Source organism: Mirounga angustirostris, unplaced genomic scaffold (genome assembly GCF_029215605.1).
Source record: "Mirounga angustirostris isolate CCGP_5_RB_7025 unplaced genomic scaffold, mMirAng1.0.hap1 SCAF_5, whole genome shotgun sequence".
NCBI lineage: Eukaryota > Metazoa > Chordata > Mammalia > Carnivora > Phocidae > Mirounga > Mirounga angustirostris.
The window spans coordinates 4303016-4322998 of NW_026991713.1; the positions used below are offsets into that span (position 1 = coordinate 4303016).

At 53.7% G+C, this 19983-nt stretch overlaps 2 protein-coding genes across 3 annotated transcripts in view; one reads left to right on the plus strand and one right to left on the minus strand.

Annotated features, from left to right (window-relative positions):
* Window positions 1-1457: 1457 nt before the first annotated feature.
* Window positions 1458-18354, minus strand: RIBC2 (RIB43A domain with coiled-coils 2). 2 transcript variants are annotated; one of them, XM_045866711.3, is made up of 7 exons: window positions 17901-18354; window positions 17023-17104; window positions 13838-14182; window positions 10638-10756; window positions 7526-7753; window positions 2889-3055; window positions 1459-1828 (listed from the first exon to the last, which is right to left on the minus strand). In XM_045866711.3, exons 1-7 carry the CDS (start codon window positions 18012-18014, stop codon window positions 1750-1752), a joined length of 1134 nt encoding a protein of 377 aa, XP_045722667.1. In that variant the 5' UTR covers window positions 18015-18354; the 3' UTR covers window positions 1459-1749. The 2 variants fall into 2 exon arrangements, with proteins under 2 accessions (XP_054362692.1, XP_045722667.1); XM_054506717.2 differs by lacking the exons at window positions 17023-17104; window positions 17901-18354 and adding an exon at window positions 14858-14946 and having other exon boundaries at window positions 1458-1828.
* Window positions 18291-19983, plus strand: part of SMC1B (structural maintenance of chromosomes 1B) — a 67366-nt gene continuing 65673 nt past the window's right edge. The window contains exon 1 of the mRNA XM_045872346.3: window positions 18291-18430. Within this exon, the coding sequence (XP_045728302.1) occupies window positions 18322-18430 (109 nt within the window). The 5' untranslated portion in view covers window positions 18291-18321. The remainder of the gene's footprint in view (window positions 18431-19983) is intronic.

Here is a 19983-nt window from a genome sequence, read left to right on the forward strand (position 1 = left end):
ATTGTGTTCCCCCAGAAGGATATGTTGGAGTCCTAAACTCCAGTACCTCAGACGTGACCTTATTTGGAAATAAGGTCATTGTAGATAGAATTAGTTAAGACAAGGTCACTGGGCTGGGCCCTAGTCCAATATGACTGGCTTCCTTATAAAAAGAGGGAATTTGGACACTGACGGGCACATCCGGAGAATGCCACATAGAGACAAAGGCATAGGTCAGGGTGATGCATCGATAAGCCAAGGAACCCTAAAAGTCGCCAGCAAACTGCTAGAAGCCATGGAGCCCTCAGAAGGAACCAGCCCAACCAACACCTTGATCTCTGGTGTCCAGACTGTGAAGAAGTAGAAATGTCTGTGGCTAAGCCTCCCAGTCTGTGCTACTTTGTTATGGCAGCCCCAGGAAATGAGGGGGCGTACTGTCATCGTCAGTCACTCAGGAGTACACACTGCATTCGGGATGGCCAGCAGCCGTGGCGAGGGGGTGAATCACATGGGGTGCACTTGATTAGGATGGATCTGGAGGTCTCCTCCCCCGGGAGGAGGAGCATAGTCAACGTGGGTCTGTTGGAATTGCCCCGCTGCCTAACGGGGACATCCTAGGGGCAATCTGAGCCAGTAGACGGCCTGCCAAGAACACCTCGGCTCCATAGACTTGTAGTGAACAAGCTCATCCACAAGGGGCACTAGTGAGATCCCACATCAGTGGACTTGCCTGTGCCCCACTCCCTGGCATAAGATCACAATTCCTATTTCAGCCCTAGCACCTGCAGGAGCCCCCCACACCCGCCTGCCCCGCCTCGCCCTGGGGGTGGCAGCATTACTAGGTGAACTCTGGGTGTGAACTATGTCCCAGTGTGACCATTCGCTCAAATGCTTTGCCATTCTGGGAGCCTGCGTGAGCCTGGATTGGCCAGGAGACGGGGACGCTTGTCTTCAAAGTCAGCCTCTCTTCTGGCGGCCCCGCCGCTGCTGGAGCCCCCCTTCGGAAGCACGCACACCGGATCCTGCCACTCCGTGGCCCACAGCTCCTCAGGAGCTCTCCTGTTGAAGTCCACAGGATCCTCTCCTTCCACCTCAGCCCGTGCGGTCCCCCAGGCCGTCGCATGCTGCGCTCCACAGATAACGTGCCTTTGTGTGCGCCCGGCTAGAGAGCCCCCAGAGCAGGAGGTAAAGGGCTTTGCTGAAGCTGCTCTTGCTTTGGGGCGCTGCTACCGGAGCCAGGAGAGGGAGGCGTTTGAGAGCTAGGCCCCCGGGGCTCAAGCCCAGGCCCATCACTGCCCGTCAGCATGACCTTGGGCAAGTCACTTATCATGTCTGCATCTCAGGCTCCTCTCCTGAGCAGGTGAGTCATAAAGATACCCACCACTGGCTGCCATGAGGGTCAGATTGTTCCAAACACCTCGCACATAGTAAGCGCTCATGTTGGCCTTCACAGCAGGCTCACCGGGGCTCAGTGAGACGCGGGCCCCCTCAAACGCCACTCTCTCTGGGATAGTCCTCCACGGGGCCACGTCTGCTCCATCCCTGCACTCACGGCCCCCACGGCCGACCCCGGGGACACTCTCCGAGCGGAGCTGGACAGAGACTAATGCTCCTCATACACGTGCAAGGGAGAGAGAGGTTCTATGCATTTTAGTCCACGGGAGAAAAGTGAGATGGGGACCTCCGAGACACGGAGTGGATTTCTTTTTTTAATACATGTGACTCTTCACAGCTACTGCATTTTAGGCATAAACGGTTTCTCTTTCATTATTACCGACTTTGTGTATTAAATTGTGTGAAATAATCTTCAGTGGGTTGATTTGTACAGACTTCCTCCATATATTTTTTCCTGATAGTAAAACAAGGAGAAAAAAACAATCAGCAAAGGCCTGGTTTCCTAAATATTCTACTTTTTAAATCTATATCTATCTACACGTATATATACATACATGTGTACATATATACGCTATACACACATATACACATTTGTACACTATACACGCACATACATGAATACACCACACACACATGCATGCGTGTATGCAGTACACACACATGTATGTACCACATATATAGCGTGGCTGTAAAGACATTTGTTCATCCCATCTGACTCCCCTCAGATCGTCTCTACTGCTTCTTTGGGGCCCCCAACAGAAGTGACCGGCCAACAGTGGACCCACCGGGAAACAGACACCTGATTGCAGAACATACCGGTGGTCTCTGCCAAGTTCAAGCCAAGAGCTTGATGAACAGACAGGTAAATAAGTAAATAATGTGTTTTTTAACAACAAGTTCACCGACGGATCTGCATTTGACGTCTTCTGTAGGCGGAACTGCGAACAGCTCTTGGGGTCTGTCAGTATGGCGAAGAGACTCCAGCCGGCCCTGGGCAGCCTGGGAGGCCCCTCGCTGCACTGGGTCGCTGCCACCGTCCTCCCACCATGTCTGAGCCACGCAGCCTCCTGGGAAAAGCCCTCCGACTCCCCCAGGTTCACCCAGTGCCCTCCCCTGGGGCTCCCGTGCCCTCTGTGTACTCCATCACCAGCCCCCACGTCTGAGCCACTGGGGGTCACTAGTGTCCCCACAAGCACCTCCCAGAGTGGGTCATCTGGCCAGTGCCGGGACCAGTGGTTTCCAAGCCCTTAATTTCTGGCCTGTGGCTCTCAGCCCTTCTCCCCTTCCTGTTTGAATTCTATACCGGGGGGCCGTGCCGCCCAAGCCACGGCTGCGAGGGGGCCCCCGGGGAGATCCAGGGCACGGGCCCTGGGCCTCCGGGTGGGAAGGACTCGGGGAGGGTGGGCCCACACGGCCTGCTCTGACCCTCCCCACGACTCAGCCGGATCTCCACTCCCACGTGCTGCCTGCTCCCCCACCCCGACCCCTCCTCCCCCGTGCCCCCAGGCCCTCACTGCGCACGCTGCTCCTTGGCCAGGCCGAGGTTGCTGCAGTCCAGAGCCCGGCGCAGGTCTCGCTGCTGGTGCTGCTGCCGCCGCTCCCTGAGCAGAGCGGCGCGCGCCGTCTGTGCCCTCCGCCGGTCCCACTCCATGTCTCGCTGCCACTCTTCCTCCTGAAGCCTCTGGAGGGAGGAGAGGTGACTCACCACCACCCGTCCCCAGACCCAGAAGAGGTCCAGGGGATCATCAGGAGAATCGGCCTCTCATCTTACAGCTAGGGAAACTGAGGCTCGGGCGGTGGGGGGGCAGGTAGGTGAGCAACATCGTGCGGGAAATCAGAGGAGACCACCCCCACCTGCCATCATTCCGGGCGGCCCAGGTGCGTCCCACACTTGGAAGGTGTCAGCCGGCCCTCTGAGGCCTGCAGGGACAGCAGCGGCCAGCCCAGGGCTCCGAAGGCAGGGCCTCCCACCCCGGACGCCACCAGCGGGGCGTGCCGCCGAACACTGGGATCACCCGGTCGCTTCTAGAACATACGGAAGCAACAGCCCCACCCGACAATGGGCTCATGATCTTGGGGGTGAATTTCTGCATCTCAGTTCATTCCCCTTTGCCTTCCAGACCCCTCTATAAAAACCACTGAGCCTTCGAAGAGGCAACTGGATGAATGCAGAGGGAAGGGGCCACTCCCCGAAACCTGAGTAGTTTTATCAGCCATCCTGAGTATAAATTACTTTGTCAGCTCACCCTTCTCCAGGCAAAAGGAAGCAAAAGCAGGTGGCGCCGGGTCTGAGGATGAGTACGCCTCCTTCCATTCCATGGGTTTCAGGGAAGGGTTCCCGGCCACCCGATGAGCAGGGCTAGAGTGTCCGGTGGCCCCGCAGTCCTGGGTCAGCAGACCACCAGGCACAGACGGGCTGGCAGAGGCCCCGGCCCCCCACCCAGGGACTAAGCCGAGGCTAGCCTGGCTTTGTCACCTACAGGGTGAGTCATTTTGCCTGTCTAAACCTCAGTTTCCTCTCCTGTAAAATGAGGCTGCTCACAGCTGCCCTGAGTCATGACACAAGATGCTTTCATGAAGAATAGAGAATGCCATGGGGACATACTTGCCCCGGACTCAGAGACAGGCAACCTAACTATTCTTTGCATGATCTCCGTTTTTCAAACGGTCTCCCTACGTGAAAGAGGCGGCAGGAGGGAAGGGCACCGGGGGGCATACGAGGGTGCGGGGCAGGGGAGTATTTATGAGTGGTGAGACATATTGTAGGTGTTTTTCCCCTTTGTGTTTTTCTGTCTTCATTTTCGACAAAGATGCTGCTGCTTTCCGGACAGATGGTCAACCTTCCCTGCCAGGTAGTTGAGCTGAATCGCAGGAGAGAGGGACAGAGCAGGGCCTTGCAAGGGGGACCAACATTCCCTGCATCTGATGCCAACTTCGGAGCTCTTCCCACATTGGGCTACTTCCCTGCCTCAGCCTTGGCTGCCCCCCACTCCCGCTCCCACACACTTGACCTTCTGGGCCTGGAGGAGACCAGGCAGGGGAGATGTCCCACCTGCTCCTCATTCCCTGAGCCAGGCTGCTGCCCCTCCCCCTATACTCGCCTGACCGAGGCACCTGCCATCCCACCCGAGGTGGTCATCTGCTGACCCTGGGGCAGCCCCGCCCACCCTGCAGGCCTGAGAACTTTCCTTTCCCTGGCTTCTCAGCCAGTCCCTCTCCTCTCCAAAGACCTAGGGCCAACCCGTCAGCTGTCACCCCCTGGGCACAGCCTACCAGTGACCCTCGAACTCCAACAGGCATCAGAACCCCTGGGGGGGGGGCTTTCCTAGCCACAGACTCTGGGCCCCGCTCCAGGGATTCTGGTTCAGGAGGCTGGGGCGGGGCCTGAGAATCTGCATTTCTCCCAAGTTCCTAGGCAATGCTGATGCTGCTGGTCCAGAGACCCCACTTTGAGGACTTCTGCCCCCACCTTGTCATTACCAAGAATGCCAGCCTCCCTAGGGTCACCGTCTTCAAGGGTCCTAATCTCCACCATTCTGATCTGCCTCTTCCACCCATTCTCCAGTCCCCTGATTTCAACAGTTATTCCATCCCTCACCCCATGCCGGGCCCTCCTACCCACTGACCGCACACTTCCTAGTCCCGGCACTCTTTGCGTCTTCATGTCCCTCCTTGCTCAGCCCAACGTCCATGGCTGACACCCCCTGGCAGACACCCTTGGTGCCCTTGAAACTCTCACTTGGTCAGACTTGCGAGCAGGCCCTGAGCATGGACTCCTTACAGCTGAGCGTGGCCAGGGCACCTGACCACGCTCACTGGGGATACTTCAAGTTCATAACCTTCAGCCTCCAGGGGGCCCCCGGCTCTGCCTGGCCATCCTGCCCTCTTCCCCTAGGCCGTTGCTTTCCGGCTCTCCTAGATGACCATTGGCACCCCATTCTCCATCCCCAAACCCCCAACTGGACCCCCTCCCCCTCAGCTGCTGGCCTCCCTTCCTGTTTCCCCAGGAAATAGGGGCTCCACATGCTGCCCCGCCAACACGCCCCACGCCCACGGCCAAGGATGATCAGCCTGGGCTCCCCAAGCATCAGCTAGTGCTGCCAGGGCCTTGCGCGTCTGCCACCCGGGCCACGGGCTCCAGCAGGTCCCTGCTGGTGTCAATGTCCCCCTCTCTACTGTGTTGTCTTCGTGGAATGACAAGTATGCTGTTACTTCTATAATCAGAAAGCCAAAACCTTCTCTTGACCCCGTGTCCCCACCAGCTACCACCCCCTTTCCCTGCACCCTTTAGAGCAAAACACTTTGCGAGGGTTGTCTGCACCTGTGGTCTCCACTTCCTTCCTGCCTGTGACCTTCGGTCTCCCCCGCCCCTCCTCCAAGGATGCTCCAGAGGGAGGCGCCAGGGACTGCCACCTGGATCCAGCATTCAGCCAGCAGCCCAGTGGCACTGTCTGACCCAGGGGCTCCCCTGCTGGGCCCCTCCTCCCTCCCTGGCTTCCCTTCTCCAGCCCCTTCACTCTCCCTAAACAATGGTAGGGGTGCGGGCTGTCCCATGACTCAGTCCTCAGACCCCTTCTGTCTTCACTCACCTTAGCCAGGTTCACTGCCTTAAACACTGTCTGTGTGGCCATATCTCTCTGCCTCTGTCTCCAGCCCAGACCTCATTCTGAACTCCAGCTGCTGGCTTTACTGGGACGTCATGGCAGAAAATATTACTTGTCTTCCGGTAGCCATTTTTTCTTTCTTCCTTAATAAAACAACTGCCAGCACCTTACGGCCTGGAATAAACACTACATTTCCTGATCTTCTTTACACTTTGGGGCAACCCTGTGACTAAGTGTTATCCAAGGGAATTTAAGTGGAAGTGTCCCATGAAACTTTTGAGAAGTGTCCTTAAAGTGTTCTTCCTCATTCCTTCTTCCTGCTAGATGGTATATGTGCTGCCAAAGCGAGCACTCCTCCTGCTAGGTGGAATATGCATGTGATGGCTGGAGCTCAAGCAGCCAGCTTGCACTAGGAAGTGGGAGCCAGGTGCCAAGGATGGCAAAACATTAGTCAATGACCATGGAGTTGCCATACCAGCCCCGGACTATCTTCCTAAGGATTTGGTCTCCATGCAAGAGACAAGTTCTATTTTATTTAAGATGCTGTTAGTCAGGGTTTTCTGCCATGATCAGGCACAGAATCCTAACAGATATAGATGTCTAATAGGCACTGCACACATAACATATCCAAAGTTGCACTTGTGACTTCTACTCCACCTACCAACCTGCTCCTCCCATCATCATCCTATCTCAGTAAATGCCAACTCCATCCTTCTCACTGCTCAAGCCAGAAGGCATGGAGTAATCCTTACCTCCTCTGGGTCTCATATGCCACACCCAACCCTTCAACCAATCCTGTCTTCTCTACTTTCAGAATAGATCCAGAATCTGACCATTTCTCAGCACCCTCACTGCCAGTGCCCTGGACCCAGCCAGCACCATCTCTCACCTTGACCACTGCAACAGCCTCCCCAGTGATCCCTCTCCCCACCCCCACCCCAATGCAGTCCTTCCTCAACACAGCTGCGAGAGGGATCCTGCGAAATGTAAGTCAGAGCGTGTCACTCCTCTGCTCAAAACCCTCCAGAGCTTCCCATCGGTCACAGAAAAAGCCAAGTCTTCCCCGTGGACTGCCAGGACCTTGACCTTCCACCACCAAGACCTCCTCCTGTCCTTGTCCTCACTCCACCTCCAGCCACCTGGCTCCTCACTCTTCCCTGAACAGGTTGAGCTGGTCCTGCCTCAAGGCCTTTGCCCTTGAATCTCACCCTGCCTGGTGGTCGTTCCCCAGATATTTGCGTGGCTCACTCCCTCCCCTTCTTCAAGTCTTTGTTCCAACATCACTTCCTAGTCTCCTGGTGACGCCCCTCAAGCCCCAAATCCTCCATCCCCTTGGCCCAGCCTTACATCCACCCAAGCACATCACCCATGTGTGGGGTTATTTGACTCTCGTCTCCCCGTGCCCCCGACCCAGAACAGAAACTCCTTGAGGGCTTCTTCTAGGGACGAGTACGGCAGCAGCTATAACCCGATGCTGGAGGAAGGCAGCAGGAGGGTGGCCCAGGGCTATGTGTGCGGGCTCTGTGAGGAGGGGAGGGGGCGGGTACCAGCTTCTCCTGGACTTGCTGCCTCTGAACCAGGCGGATCTGCTCCAGCTGCTCCTGGGTCATGCCCTTCCAGCGGTCGGGGACCACGCGGTGGGGCCCAAAGGAGCTGGCTGCCTGGTGTGGGTTCTCCGAGAGCAGGTCCCCACGCAGCAGGTTGGAGATCTCAGCCAGGTTGTCTTCTTGTTCCTGTTTTTTCTCTCGAATTTTCCTTTCCAGTGACTCGGTGGCCTGCACATGGGAAGACATTAAGGAAGATGCCCTGAGTGACCCCATGGGGATTGAGGCACAGGTGAGCACATCTCACTGGGAGCCCTTGACTTGGAAGAGTTTGCTAACGTGCACATGGGACAGGTGGGGTGGGGGCAGAAGACTCGTCAGGCATGGATGTGGGGAGGCCCTTGGACCCAGGCTGCCTTGATGACAATGGGCATGTGGGCTGGGCTGAGGGAATCCCCACCTGCTGGCTGTGTGTGTAAGAACTGCAGGTGTTTGCACTAATTTGCCAAAGCCGGGAGCCATCTCCCCAGGTTAGGCCACCATCTCCCATTGGCTTGGCCTCACTCACCTCAGGGCAAGGCTCTGTGCCCCTCCCAATGGCCCCGGTCACCCCGGGATTGCTATAGGCCACAAAGAAGCCCCAACAGAGTGATTCACAACAGTGGTGACTTCTTTTTTTTTTTTTTTAATTTATTTTAGAGAGAGAGCATGCGTGCACACAAGCAGGAGGCAGAGGAGAGAGAGAATTTCATGCAGACTCCCCACTGAGTATGGAGCCCAATGTGGGGCTTGATCCCAGGAGCCTGAGATCATGACCCGAGCCGAAATCAAGAGTTGGACACTCAACCGACTGAGCTGCCCAGGCGCGCCAAGACTGAGATTTGGGAAGTGTTTCCCACCCACGCCAGCATGAGTTAGCCCACTCCTGACTGGCATAGGTGGGTGTCATCATCATCCCCACTCGGCAGATGACAAAACTGAGGCACTTGGTTGGCTTTTCCAGGGTGGCAGACAAGAGCCTGGTCTTGTCCCTGCCCAGCTGGGCCCCAGGGCCTGCCCCTAACCCTGACACCACAACACACGTCTAACAAAAGGAGCAGGCCTCACCTCCCTGAGGGAGACTCTCCAATGTGTGCCTCCTCTGCTGAGTTGGACTGACCTGCTTCGGATTTGCTCCTGAGGACCATTACCTAGACCTTTGTATTAATATTCCAGGCTAATGGACAAAGCCTGTTTCCAGTCAGGAACTGAGCTGCAGAAGCCACAGGGGGCTTTCCCCCGAACGGGGGGCATTTTCCACCCGTGCCTCGTGGTGTGCACGTGAGGAGTTGGGGGAGCCGAGAGTGCCAGCACGTTGTAGGTACTCACTAAAAATGTCACTGAATGGGGGCGCCTGGGTGGCTCAGTTGGTTAAGCGACTGCCTTCGGCTCAGGTCATGATCCCGGAGTCCCGGGATCGAGTCCCACATCAGGCTCCCTGCTCGGCAGAGAGTCTGCTTCTCCCTCTGACCCTCCCGCTTCTCATGCTCTCTCTCTCTCTCATTCTCTCTCTCAAATAAATAAATAAAATCTTTAAAAAAAAAAAGAAAAAATATTCTAGACAGGGGCGCCTGGGTGGCTCAGTCGTTAGGCGTCTGCCTTCAGCTCTGGTCATGATCCCAGGGTGCTGGGATCGAGCCCCGCATCGGGCTCCCTGCTCGGCGAGAAGCCTGCTTCTCCCTCTCCCACTCCCCCTGCTTGTGTTCCCTCTCTCGCTGTGTCTCTCTCTGTCAAATAAATAAATAAAATCTTAAAAAAAAAATGTCACTGAATGAATAAATACATCAACTAGTGCAGCAACATGGTTTCCAGAAAACAACAAAAACAGTCCCCAGCAAGAGGGCTAATGAATAACCTGTTGAGAGAACTGAGCGAGTAAAGAAGGGATGAGCAGTCACAGCACACTGAGAATCAAGGGCCCCATCCGCCAGGAATTCTCTGCAGGGCGGGGAGCAAATGACCTCTCCTCTTAGGCGTTGTCTGCAAAATGAAGGGCAAGGACCAGGTGATGTTTGGATTTCCTGCAGGCTGCTGGTTGTGACCTGGGCTCCAGGGGCCTTGGTCTGTCCCTGGGCTCCGCCCCCCCAAGCAGTGCGCCCTCCTCAGACCCCCACAACCCCTCCCCCTCCTGCCCCACTGAAAGCCAACATTCTCTCTGGTCTCTGGTCCGGCCTCTCCAGGATTCTTGGACGACATAAATGTCCCACCAGTAGGACATTTTTGAGCTTGTGTCTCCAATATCTTTAGTTCACAATGCGATACTATTAGATCATACCAATAGCATGTACTTCATAACACACACACACACACACACACTAACATGCGGATTAAAAATGATGAGGTTAAAAATAAATACTGGAGGCAGGATTCTCCTATTCCCTTCCCACTCTCTGGTGCATCATCCGCTCACCCTACTTCACAGACCATAGTTCTGGTCAACCAGCTCGTGGGCTAAATGAATCGGGGGTGGCCCCCATCCTATCCAGGAAGTATAATCGTTTTGAAAAGAAAATCGGGGGGGGCATCTAATTAACAAAAGGAATAGAGAACAGGGAATGGCCAGGTGAGGAGGAGTGTTTGGAAGGAGGCCCTACAGAGTTTAGAGAGGAGGGAGGCGTCAGGAGGCGCCAGGCGTTTGTGTTAATCATCACCATAATAATTGCTCCTGTTAATGAGCACCCGTGGACCTGTTCTCCGTAAGGACCAGAGCTCTGAGAGGTGATAGAGAGGAAGTGAAACCACAACAAGTTGTCAGAGCAGCGCTAGGTAGCATCTGTTTAGGTAGATGTCATAGTCCTCGGTATTGGAGAAGACTCTGAGGTTTAGAGGATCAACTGAGGCCCCACCCCCACACCCCAGGCTCACATGACTAGTTTTGTTGAATTTCACACCCCGATTCAGAGCTCAGGAGCAGGGACTGGGTCCATTCCTCTCTGTAACTGGGCAGCCCTGGCAGGGCTCTGTCGGGGTGTGGTGTGAGCCGGTGAAGGGCTGAGCTGGGCACAGGAGGCTGGGGCACCCCCGGGGAAGTGGCCCTGTGCGTGTCCTCACCCCCGAGACGGAGCCTGGGGTGTACCTGGCTCTTGTTGAATTCTTTCACAGCTGTGCACGCTGCCTTTCTGGTGGCGCTTTCCAGATTCTGTAAATGCTTGGCTCTTTCATCAAACTGCAGCCTTGTCTTCAAGTAGAGGTCCTCTGAAAAGGCAGCAAAACGCAGTCAAACCTTGCATGCCCACCCCAAGCTCCTTCCCAGGCACGCAGAGCATCTCTTCTTACCCTGCCCTCATCCACAGAGCAGGGGATTCAGGTAAAGCTCTTGGGTGCGGGCACGGGGTGTTAGCATTACCACCGGGGATTGCTGATGTTGGCTGTGGTCCTGGGCCGGGGCACTGATCAGTCATCCTCACAATGGGCAAGGGAGCTCTGCCAGGGGGAGCCGAGGATTTTATTCCATACGTAATGGGAAGCCACTGGAGGGTTTTAAGCTGGAATGGAGGGAGTGGGGGTGACACTGTCCAGCTTGACATGGTTTAAAAAGTAGCGCTCTGACTGCTATGTTGAGAATAGACTGAGGGGACAAGAAAGAAAATTAAGGACAATTAGAAAGCCCTCGGCATGGTCCCTCCAGGTGAAAAAAAAGGTGGTGGCTTGGATCACCATGGTGACAGCAGGGATGGGAGAAATGGACAGTTCCAAATACACACAGGAGGTAGAAGGATGGGAGTTGAGGGTGGCCTGGAGACAAGAGTGGCTCAAGGAGGACTCCCAGGTTTGCGGTTTGACTAGGGATGGAGGTGTCATTCACTGAAGGGAGGAGGGTGGAGGGAGGAGCAGAGCCAAAGAGAAATTCAGGGTTACTTTCCAGAATGTTTTGAGGTGCCTGGGGATATGTCCAGGGGGCAGTTCAAGGAGCAAGACCAATGCTGAGATAAAAGCTCTCAGCCAGACATGGAAACCTGGGAAGTGGGTGAGATTTTTTTAAAGGCCTATGAATGCATTTTTCAACAGGTATCTATGTGCCAAGAATTAAAGATCGAGCAGTGAAAAAAACAGACTAAATCTCCTGCCTTCATTGAGCTTGGGATAGGTTACTAGGGAGAGGGATGACAAACACATAACCATACAGTATGTCAGTAATCAGTGCTATGGAGAAGTGGATAAGAGAGTGTGGGGATGGGGGAGGGTACAGGGTTGCCATTTAAAATAGTGGTCGGGGGAGACCTCTCTGATAAGATGACATTTCAGCAAAGACCTGTAGAAGGATAAGGGGCAGGATATGCAGATATATAGGGAAATGTTTCCAGGCAGAGGAAACAGTTGGTGCAAAGGCCCTGAGGCAGAAGTGAGTCTGACACACTTAACATTCTAAGTGAGGAAGCCAAGGTGGCAAGGGTGGGATGAATGAAAGGCAGTGTGGGAGGAGATCAGTCCAGACTGTGAAAACCTTGTTGGTCCTTGAAATGAATCTGTTTTTTATTCTGAGTGAAATGAGAAGCTATTGGAAGGTTTTGAGCAAAAGATCTAGCTTAATTTTTTGCAGGTTCATTCTGGTCACTGGATTGAGAAGAGATTACAGAGGGACAAGGGCAGAAGCAGGGAGACCACTTAGAGTCTATTGCAATAATCCCACAGAGTGATGTTGATAGCTTGGTCCAGGATGGTCATGGTGGAGCTGGAGGGAGGTAGTTGCAGTTTGAGATGATTTGCTGCTGGACTGGATGTGGCATTTGAGAGAAAGGAAGGAATCAAGATGCTTGGGGTTGGGGCCTGAGCAACTCGAACAGTGGAGTTCCCATTGACAGAGGTGGAAGGTCAGCTTTGGGGGGAAGGTCAGTGAGTCTTGTATTGCCTTGGATAATTTATTAGACACCTAAGAGCACATAGACGTCGGGAGGTGACTGGATGTATGCATCTGAATTCAGGGAAGAGTCCAGGCTGGAGATGTAAATATGGGGAATGATGGCCTATGGGTGGTATTTAAACCCATTAGACAAGCTAAGATCACCAAGAGAACAAGCGTGGTTGAGAGAGGAGAGGTGCAGAGGGCCCCAGTGAGCAACAACATCTGGAGGTTTGGAAGGAGAGGAGAAAACAGCAAAGGGCCTGGGGAGGAGCATGGGACTGAGGGTGTGTCCTGGAAGCCAGTTGAAGGAGTATTCCCAGGAGGAGGAGGTAATCCACGATGGCACAGGATGCAGATGAAGGAGAGGTCTGAAAACCGAGCTTGGGTGGGACAGCGTGGAGGTCCTGGTGACAGTGGCCAGGCAGGTTCGGGGCAGGGCGAGGGCAGAAGTCTGGTGGGGGTGGGCCATCTGGGGAGACATCACTCCTGGAGAGCAGAGTGAGAAGAGAGGAGAAGAGAGGAGAAGAGGAGAGGAGAGGAGAGGAGAGGAGAGGAGAGGAGAGGAGAGAAGAGAAGAGAAGAGAAGAGAAGAGAAGAGAAGAGAAGAGAAGAGAAGAGAAGAGAAGAGAAGAGAAGAGAAGAGGGGAGGGGTGCTGGGAGGAGGGCGAGCTGCCCAGGGAGGCTGCAGGGAAACCACCAGAGAGGCAAGGCTGGGGTTGGGGGAGTTGGGAGGGTGTGAGGGGGCCTCACTCCCTGTCACAGCTCCTGTTTGGTCTTCACCAAAGCACTTCTGTGTCCTGTCACCCCGCCAGCACGTGCACGAGAGCCGTGACACTGTCCTCTCCATTACAGCGTCTTCCTGGCACGAGAAGTCGCCAGAGATCAGAAGCTGCTGGGAGTCCCCACGCAGAGGCCCTGGTAAAGCAGAAATGCTGGCCACCGGAGTGCCAGCAGGATGTGCTGGCCTTGCAGCGCCCTCCAGGAGAGAGGCTGTTTCCTGCTGTGGAGGCTCTGTCAGAGAGGATCCCTGGGCCCAGAGGGTCCTGGTGAGGACATGTGACCAGGGTGCCCTCGGCCACACCCCTCAGACCCTGTAGGGACATCTAGCACAGCCCTGAGACAACCCGGCTGCACCCGTGTATTCTCCAATGTCTTCCCAGCAGACTGTGAGCACCCCAAGGGCAGGGTGCATTCCAAGGTACTGTGCGCCCCAGCACCCCGCGGGAGCCCGGGCTCAGAGTGCAAGCTCAGAGCCGGTCCCCTGCACAACTGACATGTGACTGAAGACATTCAAATCCTAGAATGCAGGCTGACTCTGGCCAACACAGCACATTAGTAGGACTTAAGAGACAAAAATGAAGCGGGGGAAAAGACCAGGGGGCCGATCTGTTGAAGAAAGTACTGAGACCAGTTTGTCCTTCTTGTTGCATTACCTGCACATCTCTGGTGGGCGCGGGCTTTCTCCCACTCCCTCTGCTGTTGCAAGGACCATTCCCTGTTTTGTTCCTCCTGGAATTTCTTCCTCTCGCACAAGTTTAAATCCTCTCCCATGAATCTCTGCATTCCTGATACTGTATTCCGAATATCATTATCCGACTGCCTAGCTGGAAGATCTTTCCTAAGCGCTAGGGGGTCTGATAGGTCAAATTCACGGCGCGTTTCTGGCCTCTGGAAGTGCTGCTGGAAGTCACTGATGGCTTTACAGAGGCTTCTCTTATCTCGCCTTTCCCGGCCTTCCAATATGCATGTGATTTTGTCATTTTGCCTCATTTCAGCAGCTGGAAGAAATGGAACATATCTGTAAGATTAAGGTTCGGAGAAAAAATAAATTTGAATCCGCTTTAAAAAATAATTTTTAGTGATTCTAAAGTAGTATAAGCCTCTGAAAAGGTAACACAGCCATCAAAGAATTAGTATTCTGAATATGTAAAGAGTCTCTACAAATCAGTTTAAAAAAACCAAACAGGGACGCCTGGGTGGCGCAGTTGGTTAAGCAACTGACTCTTGATTCAGCTCAGGTCGTGACCGATCACGATGCAAGTCAGGCTCTGTGCTCCATGTGAAGCCTGTTTAAGGTTCTCCCTCTCCCTCTGCCCCTCCCCCTCCTCATGCATGCACTCTCTCAAAACAAAACAAAACAACCCACCAAACAACCAAAGCAAAAAGTAGGCCAAGAATAGGATCAGGCAAATCACTATAAAGAAACCTGAATGATCAAAAGGCTTCTGAAAAGATGACTGGCCTTACAAGATGGGAACCATCTGATAAATTGGCAAAATATTTAAAATGCTAATAATAGCATATATTAGTAAGGACATTAGTAAGGGTAGTAAGGAAACAAGATTTCTCATTCACTGCTTGGGAGAGTGCAACTTGGTACACTTATAACTTTGGAAAGCAATTTGCCAATAAATATCCCATAAAATTGAAAACATGCACACCCAATGACCTACCATTTCTACTTCTAGGTATCTCTCACCTACGTACACTAGGGACATAACACATGGATAGTCATTGCAGCATTGTTTGGAAAAAATCTAAATCAGCCATCGGGAGGGGAATGAATAAAGAAATTGTGGTTAATTCATATAACAAAATATCATAAGATAATTAAAAAGAACATTCTACATGTAGATCACTGATTAATTTTTTTTAAGATTTTATTTATTTATTTGTCAGAGAGAGAGAGAGCACAAGCAGGGGAAGCAGCAGGCAGAGGGAGAAGCAGACTCCCTGCCAAGCAAGGAGCCCAACTCGGCACTCAATCCCAGGACCTGGAGATCATGACTTGAGGCAAAGGCAGATGCTTAACCGACTGAGCCACCCAGGCATCCCTAATTTTATTTTTTTTTTAAGATTTTATTTATTTGAGAGAGAGAGACTGTGCAAGTGGGGGGGGGGAGGGGCAGAGGGAGAGGAAGAGAAGCAGATTCCCTGTTGAGCAAGGAGCCAAAATCAAGAGTCGGTCACTGAACTGACTGAGCCACCCAGGCACCCCATGACTGATTAATTTTAAAAATATGTTGAATAAAAAAAGTTGCAAAAGGATCCATTCAATGTATTTATGTAAGATTTCGGTGAAATTTTAAAACACCCACACGAAATTGTATCTTAAAACACACACAAAAATTTTTATATCATCATGAATATGTATATAAATAGTACAATATTATAAGAAACATGCATGGAAATGATGTATCTGTCTGAGGAGGGAGGAGGAGGGACGATGAGGTGGGGGAGAGCTCTATCTATCTATAACTATACATACACATATGTAGGGTTTATATATACTTATGTATACATTTAAACATTTATACATTTTTAGATATACATTATAGCATTTATATATCTATAGTCATAGATACACATACATACATACATACATATATAGAATTTAATTCTCAAAAAGAATTCTTAAAATAAGATATCTAAAGCCAGTTTGGCAAAATATTAACATCTAATGGGGTAGTAGGTATGTATATCCTGTCATATTGTTCTTGTAAGTTTGAATTATTTTTAAACATAACATAAAAAGGTGAACTGTTCAGAAACTAGAGAAGAAAATAAACTTCATTCATATTCTATCATTCCAACATCACCACTGCTTACATTTTGGTATATTTTCTTTCTGTCTTTTTCTAAGCTTATTTTTTTAAAATATATTTTAACATTTAGTTCATAGCCCATGGTATATACAATTTTGCATCTGCTTTTTTCTATTTAAAAAAAAATCCTTATAGGGCGCCTGGGTGGCTCAGTTGGTTAAGCGACTGCCTTCAGCTCAGGTCATGATCCTGGAGTCCCTGGATCGAGTCCCGCATCGGGCTCCCTGCTTGGCAGGGAGCCTGCTTCTCCCTCTGACCCTCCCCCCTCTCATGTGCTCTCTCTCTCATTCTGTCTCAAATAAATAAATAAAATCTTTAAAAAAAAAATCCTTATAGGGGCGCCTGGGTGGCTCAGTCAGTTGAGCGTCTGACTCTTGATTTGGGCTCAGGTCATGATCTCAGGGTCATGAGACTGAACCCCCAGTTGGGCTCCACACTGGGTGTGGAGTCTGCTTGAGATTCTCTCCCTCTGCCCCTCCCCCTGCTCTTTCAAATAAATGAATATATCTTTTAAAAAATTTAAAAATCCTATGGTGCTTTGAAAAAGATAAGCTGGAATTGTTGCACCTGATGTGGGAAAATGAATTCTATTTGAAATTTTTATCTCAGGGCTGCCAAGCTATCATATCTAGCTCCGAGTCAGCACAGGGGTGTGAGTTGGGATTGTGTGTGTGTCATTTAGTGCAAGCAGTTGTCCCCAGGAGAGGGTCTGGAACTTTTGGGCAGAGAATGGTGTGTGTTTAGGGTTTTTCATAACCAGTTTTCAAAGAAAACTAATAAAATGTACATTTACCCTCAAAATGTATTTCCTACAACCCAAATAGAATTCAATATCTGTTTTCCCTTTAAGGGAGAAAGAATCAACACATTAAGTTACTTAAACACAAGCAACTATGAAATCTTAAAAGGAGGAGGAGTGTGAAAATGACAAGTTTTACGTATTTGAAGACATGAGGACTGGGTCAAGAGGTACACAGCCCTAAACTGCTAGGGAGGCTTCAGGAAATGCTCACCAAAAGTTTCATGTCTAGCTTTTTCCGTTGCTTCTTTTATCTTCTGGTCACGAACCTGAACGTCCCAGGCTTCTGTGTCTCCCTAGGAATGGAAAAAAAGGGGAGACAAGTTACAGCCAGATAATTTTAGTCCATCGATGACAATCCTACTTATCTTTTTTAAGCCTTGTTCCACTGTTGTCTTAGGTACACTTCAGGTCTTCTCATACCTGCATGCCTTTGCTTACAGTTGGTTCTTCAGCCTGTCCCCAGAGCTGCCTTCTCCCTTTCTCTTGGTCAGTAGATATCTTCAGAACCCCGCTTAGGCAACACCTCTGGGAAGCCCTCTCTGATTTCCTTTCCTGGCCCCAGTCTGTGCTCCTCTGACACCCTGTGCTCCCCTCCCTCACAGCACTGATTCCACTGCACGTTAATGTGGCCATTTTAGTGCTTGCCTCTCCTCTCCTCCATGGGCCACGAACTCTGCAAGGTCAGGCAGGGTCTGCCATATTCCCCATTCCTGGCACCAGCTCAGGCTCGCCGCAAAAGAGGAACGCCACCGGCATTTGCCAGATGGATAGACCGGAGGGAGCCCCTGGCAGCGTAGAAAATCCGGCTCAGAGAGAGGAGACCCACGCTCAGGCCTCTGTTGAGCCACTCAGGGCAGGCAAGCCCCTCCCTGCCTGCCCCGCAGGTGAGGGGGTGCAGTATCGGGTCTGCGAAGGTCTTGCCCGTCGTCAGTAGTCAACACAACGAACTGGTCTTCCCCAGCACACCTCGGGCCGTCCGCCGCTGTGCCTCAGCATCAGCGGTTTCACTGCAGGGGTTCGCCTCCGCCGTCCCGCCGCCCGCCTCCCTCGCCACGCCCCGCACACGCCCTCCCGGTCCGGGGACCTCACCCCGATGATCCTGTTCCTGGCGTTGAAGATCCGTTTCTGCCTGCACAACTCGTTATGCCTCCTCTTGCCCAGGGCCAAGTACTGCTCCAGGTCCCTGGGCTGAGCTAGCGCCATGGCCGGAAGTGGAGAAGAAACCCTGAGGGGTTTTTAAGGCATGCGAGATGCTGAAACGAGCTGTAGGCTACGCGAGGATGGTTCCCCTGCAATACGCGCTGGCTTCGCAGGCTCTCTGTCGGGCTTTCTGCGACCCGGCCAAAGGCGCGGAGACCGCTTTCCTCGGAGACGTAAACAGACCGGTTGCTTAGGAACGGCGCGGCGCCCGCTGGGTTCTCGCTGTCCTCTCGCGAGACGCCGCGGGGCCCTTCCCGCGCTTTTCCTGCCGGCGTGTGAGGAAGCCGTTTGAGGCGCCGCGGCCGCAGCCATGGGCCGCCTGGAGCTGTTGCTCGTGGAGAACTTTAAGTCGTGGCGGGGCCGCCAAGTCATCGGCCCTTTCAGGAGGTTCACCTGCATCATTGGCCCCAATGGCTCCGGTAACTGGGACCCCGAAAGCCTCTGCCCGCCCGGCTCGCCCAGGCCGCATTTCGCCAAGGGGACGTGAGGGAGGCCCGGCGTGCGCGGCTGAGGCGCTTGCTGCCCGCGGGCCTCCGCCAGCCTCGCTCCAACCCCACGCGCCCCGACGCGCCCTCCGCCGCCGGGCCTGGCCCCTGCCGCTCTCCTCGGGGCCCCGACCCTCGCCGCCGGCTGCCCAGCCTCGTCCTCCGGGCCCCGGCCCGCTCTCCGCCGCCTGCCCCCGGCCCTCCGCAGCCCGCACCCCAGGCCCTGACCCCGTCCCCCCGGCCCTCCGGCACCGGGAGCCCGACTCTCCACCCTCCGCCCGCGCCGCCAGCTGCCCACGCTCGTCCTCCGCCCCCCGCGCCCAGTCCTCTGCCGCGCGACCGTCGCCCTCGGCCACCCGGCCCTCAGCCTCGCCGCCGGGTGCCTCCCCTTGTCCTTCGCCCAGCCCGCGGGCGCCCACCCTCGCCCTCTGACCCTCGACCCCCAGCGCCTGGCCCGCGGCCTTCCAGGGCCCAGACCGAGGCCCCGACCCTCGGCCTCCGGCGCCCGGCGCTTGGGCCGGGTGCCTGCCCTCCCCCTCGGCCGCCGGCCCCTCACCTTCAGCTGCCCAGCGCCCCGCCGCCCGGTGCCCAGCCCCCGGCCCTCCGGCGCCCGGACCCTGCCCTTGGCCCCCCGCGCCCCTGCGCTCAGCCCGCCACCGCCGCGTGCCCACCTTGCCCCCCGCTGCTGGGCCACGACCCTCCACCTCCACGCCCAACCCCGCGGTTGACCAGGACCCTCCCCTCCTTTGCTCTCTGGCTCCCAGGGCTTTGGGAGTTTCTTCTCCAGCCCTGAGCCCTAGTGGCCTCTTGTCACGAGCACGGTTGGCATAACTATAAAGCCGGTTCGGGAGTCCAAACTCAGTGACCGTTCGCCACGGGTTTGACTTGGCTGCTTACACAAGCAAAGCCCAAGACAAGTCACGAAAAACAAGTAGAGCCGGAGGTAGGAAGTTAACCCACCCACCCTGAGGTTAGTCTGTGCGTTCCTGGTTGAGATGCGGCCCCAGTCAGGGTCAGTGCTGGGCACTCACTGCTTGTTATGTTCAAGCAGTGAAGGATCTCTGTTCCTTTGGAAGGTCAGTCTTTTTTAAGCCTTGGTCACTGAACTGACTGAGCCACCCAGGCGCCGCCTTCCCCCGCTGCCTCTTTGAAGTGGCCAGACACAGAGGGGCCAGTGTCTGAGAAGTCTGAAAAATCCTCTTTTTAAAGGGATTTGATCAGTCTTAGGCCTTTGCAGACCTCCTTTGTTTCTGCTGGTCATCAGTTCTGAGTGTGTCATGAGCTGGTGCTGGTCTAGGTAACATCTGGTCTTAGCTGCAGTGCTCTTACCTGCTACCCCATTGCTTGACACAGGCCCCTGCTTGACAGGGGTGACTCCGTCTTGCTGCACCTTTCCTCTCCACCCCCTTCCTTTTCCCATCCAAAGAGTAAGTGAGAGAGAGCTGAAGGAAATAATTGGTTTTAAGGAGCCTTAACAACTGTTTGGA